The 18,372-nt window shown below is 42.8% G+C and overlaps 1 protein-coding gene across 4 annotated transcripts in view; it reads left to right on the forward strand.

The window, feature by feature from the left end:
- LOC141082913 (NACHT, LRR and PYD domains-containing protein 3-like) overlaps positions 1–18,372 on the forward strand; it is a 94,396-nt gene that overhangs the window by 49,111 nt on the left and 26,913 nt on the right. For all 4 annotated transcript variants that reach the window (XM_073566963.1, XM_073566966.1, XM_073566965.1 and 1 more), the window contains 4 exons: positions 11,728–11,804; positions 12,632–12,792; positions 15,591–15,768; positions 16,208–16,270. In XM_073566963.1, coding sequence (XP_073423064.1) covers positions 11,771–11,804; positions 12,632–12,792; positions 15,591–15,768; positions 16,208–16,270 — 436 coding nt within the window. In that variant the 5' untranslated portion in view covers positions 11,728–11,770. The remainder of the gene's footprint in view (positions 1–11,727; positions 11,805–12,631; positions 12,793–15,590; positions 15,769–16,207; positions 16,271–18,372) is intronic.

Raw genomic sequence — 18,372 nt, forward strand, 5'->3', positions numbered from 1 at the left:
GACATGATCCTGCATGCAATAAGGAATTGCCTGCTACGGGTTTTCATTAAGAGAATTAATAATTGGTCCAACCTTTTGGTGGTTGGGGGCTTGTTTTGATATACAGTATATGTTTCTTGATGAGCTGGAATCCTCATTCTCCGCATTCTTTTACAATCTGTCACGCCATTCTTGCCTTCACAATCTCTGACCACTCTTTTTTTCTCTTTCCCTGGGGTGTACTTTTTTCCCCATCTGCTCAGCAAGTTTCCTATACTTGCCCCAAAACCCTCATGTCTCATTCAAAAGATTTCAACACTAATTTTTCACAGTGCCATCACACTTTCCTCATGCATAGATCAGGGTCACAGCCACTTTTTACACCTGGCATTACACAATCCCTAGCAAATGATCAATAGAATACTTCTGCTGTTGCTCAACAGCCACTCAAGATGCAGCAAGAAAAGTAATCCTACAAGTACCAGCAACACGTTTCACGCTTATACATTAATTCTATCGTATACACACAGTTCAAAAAGGCATTGGTATTTCACAGTTCTTGGACCAGACTATTTAATGCAAAATAACTCAACTGGAATGTAGAAGGACTAAACTGAAGTAAAAACGCAAGTATGAGCTTGTTACCTTATGCTGTAGCTTTTAGGTTTATTGTTCCTGTATTATCCTTCCTCATTTGAGAGCTGGATGATACAATGCACATCTGTCCTTGTTCGAGCACCAAATTTCTTTGAGTGAAATCCATTCTCTTCTATTGCCTTTTGAACTCTAAATAATAAGATATGTTTGCAAGAACTTGGAAATTCAGACAGCACAATCTTAAGCTGGTGTACAAAGGCTAATGTCTGGCTTATTGTGGTACAGGCTAAGTTACCGTATATATTGTCACAAACAAAGAAGACTTCCTAGAAAAAGATGTAGCCTTCCCCCCCAAGCTTCAATTACTATAATCATCCAATAGGAATGTAGGGCATAAGCAAGATGTTTGATCACCATGGAACAAAAATCATGGTACAAAATAGGGACACCTAGAGAAAATGGAGTACGTTTTCTCACACTATAAAACTGTCACATTATTTACTCAGTACAACAAATATAGTAAAAATTTTTAAAAAACATCCTAAAAGTTTAGCTTTGTCATCATAAAAAAAAATTGAATAAAAAGTGGTCAAAAAGTCATATGTAAAAAATGCAAATGGTATCAATGAAAAGTCAAATTGTCATGCAATAAACAAGCCCCTGTATGGATCTTTCGGTAAAAAAAATAACAAAAAGTTACAGCTCTAAGAATATAGCGATCTAAAAACAAATTAATTTTGTAAAATATTGTTTAAGTGTGCAAAAATAGTAAAGCATAAAAAAATATAACTCTAGTATTGCTATAATCGTACTGACCTAAAGAATATAATCAGCCTTATCACTTTTACCACATGGGGAGCTGCCCAAAAAAAAATAACTGAATTGCTTTTTTTTGTTAATTATTCGTTTGAAAAATCTGAATAAAAGAGATCAAAATATGTTTTGTTTGCCTTAGTAATGCTAATAAAAATTTCAACTTGTCTTTCAAATAATAACCCCTCATACAGTACTATTGGACCAAATTTTTTTTTCAAAAATATAGCTCTCAGAATATGGCAACGAAAAAAACTATTTTTTATATAAAGAAAATCATTTTTAGTGTGTAAAATCAGAAAAACCTAAAAAAAAACCTATTTAATTCTGGTATAGCTGTAATCACACTGACCCGAAGAATAAAACCATCTTATCACTTATACCACACAGCATTGCGAAAAAAATAATTCTTGATCTGCTCTTTATTTGTTCTGTCTCCCAAAAATCAGAATAAAGCTCAGATCACATTTATCCTGTGCCCTCCGCTGAGCGCTTATGGCAGGGTTTCCGTGTACATCCCCCTAAAAACCCTGTTCGTATTAAACCACCGATGGAGCTGCTCAATATTATGAGGCAGATAGAGTTACTTCAGACCTTGTCTGGTCTCTGCTCCAGCAAAGTCCTAACATTTTAGGCTTCTTTTCAGAGCACAAAAGTGTGTTCAACTACAGATGTGTTCAAAAAAGACAGGACACCACCAAAACAGGGGCCAAATGGAGTCCAAACTGTCTCTATCGATCTCCTTATATTGCTTCATCTGAATTGCATTTTTGTGGACTATAGATGGAAACCCAAATGTAAGTGCTCAGCGTAGAACACAAAAACGTGATCCCATCTTATAGGTGATCAAACAATATAATAGGCACCCCAAAATGTTACCAATAAAACCCCTAATGAATCCAGCACAAAACAAGCTCCATGTTACTGGTAGGACAAAGGCTTTGGAAATACAATATGTCTCCCACTCTCTCAAATAAAATCTTGTGAAATCTTTTTTCTCTTTATCAAATTACCCCTTGCCTTCTGAGTCCCACCATGCAAATATTGCAGTTATCAGCCACATGTTTGGCATTACTGTAATGGGGATGAGCCCACTTAACAATTTAAAGGGTGCGGGTCTCCAGAACCACAAGCTTGACATAATATAGGGCCATAATATATAATATATAATATATATAATATAATAATATAATATATTATAATATAATATATAATACATAATATATAACTGGCAAATTTACAGTTTACAAAAAAAAGCATGGAGTGTATGTTACAAAGTGAAAACACAGTGGGACCACAATAGTCACTGCAGCTATTGATGAATTCATTAAGATGTGTCATTTCTAAAATGGGGACAATTTGTTTTTTTTTTCTGCTACTCTGGCACCTTCGGGGTTCTTGAAATGTTGCCTGCAAACTATTCCAGGAAAATCTGTGCTCCAAAAGCCAAATATCGCTCCATCCTACTTAGCTCTGCCGTGTGGCCTAACAGTAGTCTCTATCGACATATGGGGTATCTCTGCGATAGGCAGAAAGTGCCCAACAAATTGTGAGATCCAGTTTCATCTATCAACCCTTGTATAACTAAAAAGTTTGCAGCTAATAAAAAAAATTTAAATTTTTACCACTAAGGCTGGTTTCACACTAGCGTTTTATCGCGCAGCGCATCGTGCGCTATCAGTCGCACGCGAAATGGTCCCCTATCTTTAAAATGGTGTCTAGCGCTTGCACGCGTGCCTCAGCGTTTTCGTGTGCTGCGCATTTTCCAGGTGTGCGACCAGATGCGCCGGACGCTACATATTGCATTTTTTTGTCCGCACAACATCGTTAAAAAATCGCGTGCGCACGCAATGCACAAAAAAATAGCATTATAATCTATGGGGTCGCTGACGTGCACTGTGAAGTGCGCATGTCAGCAATTTGTGAGCGCACGTGATTTCAGAGTAAACAATGTCTAGACTCTGGTTTAAACCACCCCCTAAACAAGCAACATTGTTTTGGAGAAGTATACATAAAAGAAGGTGTCTGTAGTGCCAGACCACTTACTCTACAGACAGTCTGCAAGAAATAAGAAGCCCTGGAAGAGAAAATACACCCACCCAGCAAGAAACAAGACACAACTTTGGCTAAAAGCTTCAGCAGCTAAAGTGTGAGTATTCTAAAATCTATATACTGTATGTGGCTGTCCTTTAAAATTTATTATGTACTAATGTTTTGTTTTTTTTTAATTCCAGCATGTCTTCTGGATCGAAATATTCTCCATCCAAGCAAGAACTGGCCCAAGCAGAGTGTGATGTGTGGATCTTGCTGCCTTTGGGTAAGTATAGCTGCCTCTACAAATCGGTAATAATTTGTGTTCTTTTACAGACCTCAGCATCGGACCAGGCAAGTGAGCCGGAACAGCGGGAGCAGCCTAGCCAAATCCCGGCGAGGAGACGCAATGTAAGTATCCAGTCTTTGAATGTCCCTTTTTTTCAAAATTGTTTTTTTCTCTGCCATTTTTCTGTCCTGTTTTTATCTTCTATATCTTTCTTCTTTTCTTTTTTTCCTTTTTTTTATATTTCAATCTCCAAACTTTCCAAGATTCTAATTTTTTTTTCTAGGTTCCACTACAGGATGAAGACATCTATCTAGACAATGAGCACCTGATCTGCCTTGTCAAGTACCGTGTCCCGTTGTTGTACAGCCATGAGCAGCAGTACAAGGACATTGTGGTGACCCGGCAGCTCTGGAATGAGGTGGCCACAGCTTTGATGGATGGCTGGGACAGCGCCTCTGCAGCTTCCAAAAAGGCATTTAGTAAGTATTTCCCTGCTGTGTGATGCCTCATTGACTCTTGATCCTGAGGATACTGTTGTGTTTCCTGATAGAATATATTCTATCAGTGAACATAACAGTGTCCTCAGGATCAACAGTGACTGCTTTGTGTATTTTATTGCTGTATTGATCATGCCTTGAATCTTGTTCATGAGGATACTGTTGTGTTGCTTGATAGATATATTCTATCAGGAAACATATCATTGTCCTCAGGATCAACAGTTTTTTGTTTGTTTTTTTACTGCTGTATCGATCATGCCTTGATTCTTGTTCATGAGGATACTGTTGTGTTTCTTGATAGATATATTCTGTCAGGAAACATATCATTGTCCTCAGGATCAACAGTGACTGCTTTGTGTTTATTACTGCTGTATTGATCATGCCTTGAATCTTGTTCATGAGGATACTTGTTATGATTGGGTCACCAAGGAGGAGAGCAAGACCAAGCTAAGCCACAGAAAACCAGAGAGGTTGGTAACTAAGCGGATTGCAGACCCATGATCCTATCCACACAACTAGCAGTAGCCGTGGAGCGTGCCTACGATGATCCTAGATGCCTCGGCACAGCCGGAGAGCTAACTAAGCTGAAAGCAAGAAAGGGGAAATCTAAACTGCCCCAGATCATACCCCAAAGAAATAGATAGCCCCCAAACATATATGGTCGGTGAGACAAGATGAAAACACAAAGCAGGTAGGAAAATAGACTGAGCAAACGATGGGGCCCAAACTAACTAGACAGGACAGGAAAGGAAAGACACTGTCTGCAATCACGCAAAAAACCCTGCAAAAAATGTCCAACACATCTGATAGAAAAATACTGAAGTTGCACGACTTCGCCCACTATATCAGCACTCTGGTATATTCTGAAAGCAGACCAAAAAGAGGCCAATCTAATAAGGGACAAAAACAAACTGGCACAAGCAGTAACATATAGATGGTGATTCAGCACAGCCCCAGCCGGAGCTGGCTGACTCACACAAAACTGAAATAGACAAAACCAGATCAAATGTGAACAGAATAGCAAAAGAACACTTAGTTTCCAGCTCAGTCCCTCCATGCTCAGCTAAGACCTCAGGAGGCAGGAAAAAATCACCAGCAGGGATAGAGGGAGTTGGCTGTCTTAAATCCAGTCTGACACCCTAGATCTCCAATCGTCCTCCTCATTATCAGGTGGCAAACCTCTGTTAATCAGATCAGCTCCATTACCTCCAGTAACCACCAGAGGGAGCCCAGAAAGAGAACTCGCAAACCCTCTGTCAATATGACCAGCTCCACTACCTTCAGTAGTAACCAGAGGTAGGCCAGAAAGCGAATTCACAACAGATACTGTTGTGTTTCTTGATAGATATATTCTATCAAGAAACATATCAGTGTCCTCAGGATCAACAGTGACTGCTTTGTGTTTTTTATACTGTTGTATTGATCATGGCAAGAATCTTGTTCATGAGGATACAGTTGTGTTTCTTGATAGATATATTCTATCAGGAAACATATCAGTGTCCTCACGATCAACAGTGACTGCTTTGTGTTTATTACTGCTGTATTGATCATGGCAAGAATCTTGTTCATGAGGATACTGTTGTGTTTCTTGATAGATATATTCTATCAGGAAACATATCAGTGTCCTCAGGATCAACAGTGACTGCATTGTCTTTTGAATTCTTTTGCAATGGCACATTGACTGTTTGGCAAGTTCACTCAGGTGTGTGTGATGATACAGATGTAGCCATCATTGCATTGTATAATGTTTTTTATTTATTTTTCCAACAGTGAACAAAGTCCGCACACGTTGGTGCTCGATGAAGGACCACTTCAACACTGATGTTCGTGCTCAGGGACAGGGACGCAGTGGTTCAGTGGCAAGGACAAGAAGAAAGTACCGCGATCATCGCGAGTTGGCTTGCCTAAGACCGGTCCTTGCAACCAGAGCGTAAGTATTTTTTTTTCATTTCCTTTTAAATCTGTGCTTTTATATTCCACAGCGGATGCTTCTTTTAAATGCCTGATAGTAATGTTTTTGCTTTCTTTCCACAGCACCTGAAGCAGCACCCTGAAACCTGTCCCTGAAGCGGTCCTTCATCGGACAACCTAGGACCCGTCCCAGCCATCCAACAGCCAGGTCAGCAACACGGACAGCTGGTAACCAGGAAGCTAGTCAATCAGGTGTTCCCCTGTCCCAGGTCTCTTCCACTGGTTAAGCGGGCACTACCCGCCAGCGGCAGAGGGCCTCGGACAGGCCTGTCTTGCCCGAGTTCATGCACTTGAGCGAGGCCTTTCATGCCAGCCTCAAGGCGCTGTCAGACAGAGTGGAAAGCGGTTTTTCACTAATGGAACGTGGTTTTAACAACATGGAACACCTCTTCCACTCTGCCGACCAGTGCCTTGACCGGCTGGAGGCCGACCTCAACAGACCAGCGCACCATTTCTTTAGTAAAATCGAACAGGGCATGGCGAAACACCTTAGTCCTGAGAAACAGCTGAATGTGTTACAGGCCTGCAACACTGCTTACTTACAGGCTATGCAGCAGAATCAGGACATGCAGCAGTCAGTGGTGTCATTCCCACCTGTGCCACCACTGACTCGCTTCACCACAGTACCGACTTCTGCTGCATACCACTGCATGGCCACCTGCATTCCTAGCCCAGCCGGACACCACTACACCACATCAATGCCGAGTGCTGCTGGACACTCCATCCCCGCCACCAGCATGGCAAGCGCTGCTCCTGTCTGGAGCACCACCACCACCACCGTTTCACCATCTTGGCGCATCGCCACCGCACAACCTGATTGGGCCATCGCCACCTTCTCTTCGGAGTACCGACACAACATCTCCATCTAGGAGCACCTCCACCACTCGGCATCATTATGGGAGCACCGCCACCACTCCTCATCATTCAAGGAGCACCGCCACCACTCCTCATCATGGGAGCACCGCCACCACTCATCATCATAGGAGCACCACCACCACTTCTCCTCCTAGGAGCACCGCCACCACTCCTCCTCATAGGAGCATTGCCACCACTTCTCATAGGAGCACCGCCACCACTCCTCCTCATAGGAGCACCGCCACCACTTCTACTCCTAGGAGCACCGCCACCACTTCTCCTACTAGGAGCACCGCCACCACTTCTCCTCCTAGGAGCACCGCCACCACTTCTCCCACAAAAAGCACCGACACCACTTCTCCTTCTAGGAGCACCGCCACCGCTACCACCCAGCAGCAGAGGGGTGACCCACATTCCCTCTTTTTCTCATCACGGACACGGTCCACCAGCTCCAGGTGGTCGAGCAATGTAAGGCGGTCACACGGTGGTAGTCAGTCCAGGCAGGAGACTCATGCCCCAAAGAAGAACAAAAAACAAAAGACTTTGTTTGTCACTCCCCCCTCTCCTAATGTTTCTCAACCTGCCTCCATTTCCATCCCTGAGCTCCCTTCCCCCACTACTTTCGTCACCCCTTCACCTAGAACCCCTTCCTCAACTTCCAGCCGTTCCTCGTCTCTCCACACTCCCAAAGTATCCCACTCTTCCCCCAAACGTCCTTCAAAATAAAAATTTATTTATTTTTTTTACAAATAAATGTGCAATTCTGCTTTCACAAAATACGGTTTGATTAATATGTCTTTCGCCGCCTACACACACTGCGCCGTACACACACTGCGCCATACATTTGCGTTTTTGCCACCACATAGCTCCATTACTGACACATGTTTCTTATGTCAGTCTTGGAGATATGTGTAGTCAAAAACACAAATCTATATGACTTGTATTTTCCCCACAAGTCTCTTCAGTCAGTGAATATTGCACAGACTGAATAAAGGATGGTGTTGAGTGCAAGGCGTATCTATTGTTACCTTGCCAGGTATCATAAAAAGTTAATTGTCTATGATGGGTTTTTACCATCATCATTTAACTTTTTGTGATACAAGGCAAGGTGATTCTAGATATACCTTGTAATTAACCACATCTTCTATTCAATGTGTGTTGATAAACTGAGGAGATGATGGGGAAAATACATGCCATATGTACAATACCCTGGCCTTTTATCATAACTATCACACCTGCTGTGGCGGACCTTCGGTGCTGGGAAGAGGCCGTGGCATGGGGAAATTGAACTGGTTGCCATACAACCTCTGGCCCATGTCAGAGTTCTTAAAAGCCTGGGAGTCATTCCCACGGCCAAATGAACCAATGTCAACAGCAACAAACATACAGTCTGCATCCGAAATGGCCATGAGTACTGTACAAAAGTAGGCTGTGTGCCCATGATGCGATTTTTAAGCATTTTTGCCATGATTTTCGGTGCAAAAACGTTTAAAAAAACTCATACAGAACGCACCCCATGCATTCCTATGGCATTCCGCACATGCTGTGCTAATGCTGCGCTTTTTTCCGTGGCGGAATCGCATCACGGAAAAAAACGCAGCATGCTCATTCTTTTTTGCGGAATCGCAAAGAATTGCCGTGATTCCGCACCCATAGGAATGCATGAGAACCTCTTACTTCCCGCATGTGGCTATGCCCACCATGCGCGAAGTTAAGCGTCTCATATGCGGTTGGTACCCACGGTGTGGAGGAGAGGAGACTGTCCTCCAGGCCCTGGGTACCATACCCCTGTAAAAAAATAATAAAAATAAAAAATCGGGGTATATTTACCGTCCGGCGACACGCGCAGCCTTCCCGGGCCTCAGCGTTCCCAGTAATGCCTTGCGGCAAGGTCCTGTGATGACGTAGTCTCGCGTTACTCTAGTGGTCTCGTGAGATCGCTATAGCAACGTGAGACCAACGTCATCACAGGTCTCGCAAGGCATCGCTGGGAACGGGAGCGTCGCTGAGACTGCGCGGGACGTCGGAAGGTAAATATACCCCGATTTTTTATTTTTTTATCATTTTTAACATTCTATCTTTTACTATTGAGGCCGCATAGGCAGCCTCAATAGTAAAAAGCTGGTCACACTTGTCAAACACTGTTTGACGAGTGTGACCAACCTGTCAATCACTTTCCAAGCGATGCTTCAAATCGCTTGGAAAGTGCTTGAATATCGCACGTGAAAACCGCGGCAAAATCGCAAACATAATTGCGGCAAAATCGCGGACATAATCACGGTAAAATCGCGCGGAAAAAAACGCGCGGAAAAAACGCGCGATTTCTGGGAAGGAGTCCGGTTTTGAGTGTCCGGATTAAAACGCAATGTGGGCACATAGCCTTATAGTTATAGTTCTCAGAGCCTGTTCTTTTTGCTTTTATAATACGGATGTGTTTCCCATCAACTGCACCCAAACAGTTTGGGAAATTGCAGACTGTCCAGAATCTTTCAGCAATTTCCATCCACTTTTCCACGTTGGGCAGGGGCATAAATTCGGGACAGAGAACATCCCACAAAGCCCGGCATGTGTGGGCAACAATTCCAGACAAGTTTATACTCCAGTCCGGTACTGGAAGTGGAGTGAAGAAAGGCTCTCTCCAGTAGCCAGGAATCTGTGAAAACAAGAGAACAAAAATTATTATTTATGTATATGGATTTTTACAACACCAAAAAACATAGTTTAAAAAAAGACACAAAACATGTCATACAAATAAATATGAAGCCTTTTCTTTACTACATGGCATAAAACTAATACTACAGCCTTTGGTTAACTACTGTACATGGCAGAACAATAATACTGCCAGCTTTGGAATACTACGTGTCACAACAAATAAAATTATTGGTTTTGCAATACTATGTACCGTAATGTGACCAGGAGCCGTTCCTCAGGAGGAATCGCACAACGGAGCTGTGTGTCCTGTCTCCGGATGGCATCTTGGACATGACCAAGCAAATACCTGAAGCTTTGTTGGGACATCCGTGTATAATCAGTAAATTTATCTGGGTTTGCCTGGAGCTCGCTGTAGAGGAGTTCAATAATCAGATGTATTCACACACGCTGGCGCTGCCGTCTTTGCTGTCTCTCTCTCTCCCTTTGTTATGGCAAGCAACTGCATAAGCCTGAGCCATCCTAATGTCCAGATCCAAGATGAAGTGAAAACTCTTCCAACGCAGATCCATGTTGTCAAGAGAAAATGAAAGCAAATGTGAAGAATTCAGCTGTAAACAGTGTCTATATAAAGAATTTGCATAACACACGCCCACTGCTGTCCCATTGGTGGAGTCTGTTGCAAGAATTTTTCAAGCATTTTCCTCCTGTGATTGTGCCACCATGCGCATAAAAAATGCTAACGCATGAAAAAACGCATGAAAACGCATACAAACGCAGCGTTTTTTGTCATAATGCACATGATGATGCGATGAAAAATCCCAGCGTTTACAAGCATTTGTAAGCGTTTTTTGCATGCCTATTATGTGCGCTTGAAAGGCGCAAGTGTGAAACTAGCTCAACATTTTATATTTCCACATCCCACGTTTGGCTGTGTGTTTATTTACAATATAACTATAGAATTAATAACTATAGGATTAGTAATGGAGACACCACTCCATTACTAACCTATGGGCTTGATGTCACTGGACAATACAAAGGTGACATCAAACCCACAAATATGAACCCCACTTGCTACCGCCACAGGGCAAGTGGGAAGAGCAGGGAAAAGCACCACAATTGGTGCATCTAATAGATGCAGGCTGCTATTTTTAGGCTGGGGGGCAATAGCTAAGTCCAATTACCAGCCTGAGAATACCAGCCCCCCAGCTGTCTGCTTTAGCTTGGCTGGTTGTCAAAAAATAGGGGGGACCCCACAATGGTTTTTTAAATTATTTAAATAATTAAAAACTATGGCATGGAGGCCCCTCTGTTCTTGATAACCAACCTTGCTGAAGCTGACACCTGAAGGTTGCAGCCCGTTGCTGTCAGTTTCATCTGGCTGGTTATCAAAAATACAGAGGAACTACATGTCATTTTTAAAAAAAAATGTATTTATTTATAGCGCAGATGGAGGCTGATGAACACTGTTATCAGCCTCAGCCTGCTCTTGCTGTTAACAGTTGAGTACAACTCTCAACATTGTCCTTTGCAAGCACTGATCACAGTGCGAGCAAGGGACAGTGATGTGAGCTGTTTCCAGCATCCAACACTGGGGAACATCATGAACTGTACCGTTGATTCCCAGGTGCAGGTGTGCAGGACATTTTGTAGCCCGTGCTGCTACTGGAAACAGTGACGTCTGAAAGAGCCCATAGTAAACTCGATCACTTACCGAACGTTGGCTGAATTTTGCTGATTTTTAGGAAAAATGCTAGGGTATCTGAACGTGAATCTGAATGTGCACTGTTCGTCCTGAATATGATATTGGCGAACATTTTCCGAACAAGTTCGCTTATCTCTACAGTTGACTGATCCAAGTGTTCATCTGTGTGGGGATTCCAGAGAGATGACTGTCTGTAAACAAATATTCACCCAACATGGACAGCTTATTGGCCTATTTTTGCCTTGCTTGACTGCTGTTGATCATGTTTCAATCACCTTATCTATTATCATTTTATATGTTGTTGACCCATTAAAATTTACTACTTTGTTTTGGCATTTTAGACTGAAGTTTAAAGACATCTTTAATTTGTGGAGGATAGAAGCCATGGAGAAAAATATTTCAAGAGTCATCAGTGATGGTCAGTAAAGTCACCTTGGTTACATCAGTAATAAAGGCTGAAGACAACTGAATATGTTCAACAGTAGCAGCTTTTCCTCCCTCATGAACCACGATTGAAAAATTGCTGTTTTAGTTGCTTTTCTAAGCCATTCTCGCATAGGTGGAGTTCATCTTCATTAGGTTGAGTCTCCAGGTTGAGGAATCCACATTTGGCAGCCAAACGATGCATGATTTTGTGGATAGAATTGAAGTACTATTGGCAAATGTATGTATCAGACACTGCATGTATGTAGCTGGATCTTTGATAATAAATGGATGCAGCTTCATGGAGCCCCAGCCTAAAGGTCAATTATTGCCTAAAGGACTGTTCACGTGAACATTCCTACAGATGTTCTCATGAATGGCCCTACGAATATTCTTTGCTACCATAAACCTACCAACAATCCAAAAACATGTTTGTCATTGATTGCATCCTTTAAGGGGGCATAAGAACCCATCGTCTGACAATTTCTCAAGAGATATGCTGAGACAATATTGTAAAATATATGCCTGGTGGAGGAACAAACGATTGCATTATTGATCATTCGTATGAACCACTCATGATTGTCAGTGCTCGCTGCTATAAATTTACAAGTGCCTCACACCTGTCTATTGATTGTGTCTGTCAATGCATCTTAGTTATATTGAAGAAAATAGTATGGTTCGTAGCAACTTCTGTCTCAATATTGATCTTGTCCTCTAATAATTTACCTCCTTGGTTTTGAGCCATAGGAGCTATGGTAGCCATTATTTTGAGCATGTAAAAAATAAGATGAGTCAGTGACACCATGTGATTTTCTTATCTAGATGACATTGAGCAGTTTCGCTGTCGACTTTTACAGTATGAAATGTTCACCCTGAAAATTCTGTATGAATATTTTTGGAATGACCTGACGCACATAGTGGAGATTTTGGACACTCGGAACTTCCTGAGCGAGCTTGGGTTCCGAAATATCCCAATGGAGATGGTGAGAAGAAAGTCTTTCATATAAGTATGAGTTAGTAAATATTTCCAAAACTATAATATGCACAAGGTATAACCTGATTCCTTTATGTATAATGGTCTAAATTTCCCAACCTATTTGTAACTGGTCTTCAAGACCCAAACCCTAAATCAACCCCTTCTTTGAGTTTCATAATAAATAATAAAAGCATTATTTTTACATGAGTAATCCTCTCCAAGAAGAATTAAGGTATATATCAGAATAAAATATCAGTCTAGGTAGAGGGACAATCTTCTCCATGTGGTGGTCTTCACTATTTATGTCTGATCAGACAAAGCTATACAAGGTGAATGAAATAGAGGCAATCTGGTACCAACAATATCTGCAGAATCATACACAATGCACCCCTAAAGCCTAACTGGAGGTGCTTTTTGGTGGCTTCTGTCTTATATAACCTAGACAAATCCAGTTTCTGTAGAAAGTAGCTTACTTTTAACATACAATTAGTATTGGATCCAAGATGATGGAGATAAGTTTGGTTGGAAGTCAGCTTAACAGTAACTGTGAGTTTGAAGCCCTAAGTATTTAAGACTAGAGATGGGCATACCCGAACCGTAAAGTTTGGCGACCTGTACCGAATGCCTACTGTACGGGCACCGAACATGGACTTCAACAGGAACATCGGTGAACACCCGTGCACCTATGCATGACAGAGTGACAAACACCGCTTCTGATCAGTGGTGAAATCATCCCCGCCGGTCAGAGAGCCACGGTTCCCACGCTGTCAAAAGACAGCATGAGCAAGCAGCTTTGATCGGAGGTATAAAGTTTACCTCTGGTCACTGGTGTCAACTGATGGGACTACATAATCCAACACTTGCTGCCGCTAATAACAACGAGAGCAGGAGTGGCTGATGGTTGTATTCATTAGTCGGCTCCTGCGCTGTGAATAAATAATTTAAAAAAACATTGTGGTTTCCCCTGTGTTTTCTTTAACCAGCCAGGCAAAACTCACAGCTGGGGGCTGCAACTCTCAGCTGTTAGCTTCAGCAAGGCTGGTTATCAAGAATAGAGGGGTCCCCATGCTGTTTTTTTTAAATTATTAAAATAAATAATTTAAAAAAGCTGTAATGCATCCCCCCATTTTGACAACCAGCCTTGCTTAAGCAGACAGCTGGGGGCTGGTATTCTCAGGCTGGTAAGGGGACATGGACATTGACCCCCCCAGCCTAAAAATAGCAGCCCGCAGCTGCCCAGAAAAGGCACATCTGTTAGATGCACCAATTCTGGCGCTTTGCCCGGCTCCTTCCACTTGCACTGTAGCGGTAGCAAATGGGGTTAATATTTGTGGGATTGATGTCACCTTTGTATTGTCAGGTGACATCAAACCCATGGGTTAGTAATGGAGATGCGTCTATGAGACACCTATCCATCACTAATCCTATAGTTGTATGCTTCTTAAAAACATAGCCAGAATAAAGTCCTTTTTTAGAAATAAAACAAAACACACTTTTACTTTTTTATTTAAAAATAACAAACAGTTATACTCAACTAAAGCCTAATTCCACTGACGCTCTCGTTCTCCTGTAATAAAACAAAAATAAAAAATAAAAAAAACATCAATATCCCTCACCTATCCATTGTTCTGTGCCACGCCGTAATCCATGTCTGTCGGAAAAACAGTTTTCAACCTGGATGCGACCGTCCAGGCTGAGAATCACTGGTGACAGAGCTGCTGCGTGCACAGCATCAGTGACTGGAGATGATGTCATTGAGGTTACCTCTGGTCACTGAGGCTGTGTACTCAGCCAGGCTGAACAGCCGTGACCTCGGTGAGATCCCCGCTAGCACCATACCATGAGAAAAACTGCTCTCTGTTACTAACCTGTGGGCTTGATGTCACCTGACAATATAAAGGTGACATCAACCCCACAAATATTAACCCCACTTGCTACCGCTACAGGGCAAGTGGGAAGAGCTGGGCAAAGCGCCAGAATTGGTACATCTAATAGGTGTGCCTTTTCTAGGCAGCTGTGGGCTGCTATTTTTAGGCTGGGTTGCCAATATCCATGGTCCCTTACCAGCCTGAGAATACCAGCCCCCAGCTGTCTGCTTTATCAAGGCTGATAGCCAAAATGGGGGGGCGCATCACCGTTTTTTAAAATTATTCATTTAAATAATTAAAAAAAGCTTTGTGGGTACCCCTCTTTTCTTGATAGCAATCCTGGTTGAAGCTGACAGCTGAGGGTTGCAGCCCCCCAGTTGTGAGTTTTGCCTGGCTGGTTATAGAAAACACAAGAGAAATTTACAGTGCAGGAGCCGGCTAATGGATACAACCATCAGCCGCTCCTGCTGTTATTAGCTGCAGCAGGTGTCGGATGATGGGAGCAATAGTCCCATTAGCTGACACCAGTGACCAGAGGTAAACGTTATACCTCTGATCACAGCTGAGCGCTCATGCTTTTTTTTGATAAAGGGGGAATCGTGGCTCTCTGATCAGCAGGGAAGATTTCACTGTCGATCAGAAGCGGTGTTTGCCGCGCTGTCATGCACATAGCAGCATGTCAGCCACTGGATGTTCGGGCCCCCCTTTCAAGTGAATAGGGCCCGGGATCAGGTTCGGGTCCAGTGGTGTTCTGGTACCCGAACCCAAACTTTTTGTATCTGTTCAGCTGAACCCCCGGACCCGAACATCCAGTTGTCAACCCATCTCTATTTATGACATCATTGTCATTTGCCACTTTTGCCCTCCCTATAATCTCTGCACCTGAGGAGGAATTGTGAAAATTATTAGAATACTTATACAGGTATTTATTTTTCAGGATTACCTTCTAATGGAGAAAGAATTAGGATCCTCCGCATTTTCAGAAATTCTAATTAGAGATATTATGGATATGGGGCGAGATGCTGTGCTAGCGCTGTGGGAAAGTCTTTTTGTCCTACAGAATAATTGCCAAAATCCTAATCTGATTGGAGTAATGGCTGAATTTACTGAAAGAGGTAATAATGTTATTCATGGCATGGAAAACCTTCTACCCTAACTGTCTTTACTGCTAGAGGAGCTTTACATTACTCATGCAAGTTAAAACAGGTCACATGGGACGTAATAGGATGTACCTGCTAAGGTTATGATTGTAAGCAACAACCAAGGAGACATAGAAATCTGCATAGGAGCTGTATACATTTAAATATTTTAGATGCATGTGAGCTATTAAAAAATCATTTTTTGTAAAAGTTTGACATATCTTTAATTTTGGAACTGCCCTAAAAAGATATGCCCATATTGGCTCTTATCCTCAATCACTCATTATGCAGATATTACTTCTGTGCCTTTAATTATGCATTTTTGAACCCCAGTAACTCTGGATATTTATGGGTTGGGACGTTTGGCTGAAATGGTTTCAGATGACTGATTACCTGCTTGCTTCTTTTATTCTAGGTGATATGTTAGTGGCACAAATCAATCTGGATGCAGATGGACACCAATTATATCAACTAAGTGGTAAATTATACAAATATTAGGATTCAGTTCAGGCAATTGATAACATTTTCTTACTGTAAGGGTCTCTCTGGAAATTTGTATGTATGTAGGAGATAAAATTCTAGTTGATTGGGGCCCCACCGTTAAAACCTGGTCTCCCAAGTACCTTGTTGAATCTTCCATGGCTACTGCCACATTCAATGTCTATGGAGCTGACTAAAACAATTGAGTGGCAAGACTTTGACCAACCAGGGAACCTTACTCCATATAGACCAGGGTTCCTCAACTCCAGTCCTCAAGGCCCACCAACAGATCATGTTTTCAGGATTTCCTTAGTATTGCTCAGGTGATAATTGCTTCACCTGAGCAATACAAAGGAAATCCTGAAAACATGATTTGTTGGTAGGCCTTGAGGACAGGAGTTGGGGAACCTTGATATAGACCATACATCCTAATTAGAGATGAGCGAGTATACTCGTTGCTCAGATTTTCGGTGATCTCCGAGTATTTTGGTGTGCTCGGAGATGTAGTGTCTGTCATCTCAGCTGCATGATTTGTGGTTGCTAGACAGCCTGAATACATGTGGGGATTCCCTAACAAACAGGCATTCCTCACATGTATTCAGGCTGTCTAGCAGCTGCAAATCATGCAGCAACGAGTATACTCACTCATCACTAATTCTGTTAGGAAATATGGATTGGGGAGATGCTGAGATAAGACAACCACTTTCAATAGAAATCTACCCCTTCACCATTCTTGAAAAAAGGAACCAGATCTAATGATTCATTTTCACATTAATAGAAACAAACATGTTTTGTAAGGCCCTGTTAACTTCAAATTTTCCTTCTTCAATTTATGTATATGCCAGTAAAGCTGTGGATTTATGCGGTAAACATGTCCATAGTGTCAGGATCCTGTCAGCGTCGGCAAACTGCCATGGCTGAGCAGAGTGACTTACCCACACTACGGGAGGGCCCAGGGTCCGATACTGCAGTGAAAGTTCAAGTAGACAGTACCTGCGATGCTGAAAGTAGTAAGGAGTACAAGGACCTACGATCATGTGACTGCAGGGGGCAGGGCTTAGCGTCCTACTGCTGCAGATGATGTAATATACTAACTGCAAGGATACTGTAGTAGAGGAGAGGGAAACGCAGGTCAGACAAGCAGGGGTCATAAACGGAGATGGCGGCACGGTACCAGAGGAACGAGCAGAGAATAGTCAAGTCACAGGCAGAGAGTCGTACACAGAGAAGATAGCGCACTACAAGAGGGACAGGCAGAACTCGTAACAGGGAAGGAACAGGATCAAAACCAAGCAAGCAGCGAGTTATCAGGCACAAGGCACACGTACACAAGAGGTCAACTAACTCAGCCGAGGGCAGGAGTATAACTGACACCGGACCTAGGTCGAGTGGCCACTAAATAGCCGCCCTCTGCCAGAGAGAGGTAGAAACAATTAACCCCTGTCTGACCAGGACGGGCCAAAGACAAAACCCCGTCCTGGATCATGACACATAGGCTTCCATTACTAGAGAAAGCCTAAAGGCCCTTTTACATTTAGCGATGCACCAGCGATCCGACCCAGTCAGGATCGCTGGTGCATCGCTAAATGATCGCTAGTGAGCTGCCACACAGGCAGACCTCACAGCGATGCAGCAGCGACGCAGCGCACGATACCCACCTTTCACACACAGCGATCCTGACGTCCTCCCGCCCGCCTCTACGTGTCGCTCGTCGTCACAGCAGGAAGCCCCAGCAGGAAGGTGACGACGAGAAATGGAGTCGGACATTCTCGCGCGATCAGCGATGGACAGCGGGGGAGCCGGTCGGAGGTAAGTATCACACATAGCGATATCGCTATAACGTCACAAAATCTGTGACGTTATAGCGATATCGCTAGCGATATCGCTATGTGTAAAACCCCCTTTAAAGGGTGTTCATTTGGTTAGTATATGAGGAATAAAAGGTAAGAAATAGCATAGTAGACTATGCTATTGATTCACACAATCCACTGTTTAGCATCTAACAGGCAATCTTAAACTAAAGGGGAGAAAACAATGCTGCACAGGGGTGCACTTTGAATGCCAAAATGCAGGCCTTCTTCAAGAAATTCTCCAGAGATC

Source organism: Dendrobates tinctorius, unplaced genomic scaffold (assembly GCF_039654945.1).
Source record: "Dendrobates tinctorius isolate UK_male_01 unplaced genomic scaffold, ASM3965494v1 ptg000019l, whole genome shotgun sequence".
Taxonomy (NCBI): Eukaryota; Metazoa; Chordata; class Amphibia; order Anura; family Dendrobatidae; genus Dendrobates; species Dendrobates tinctorius.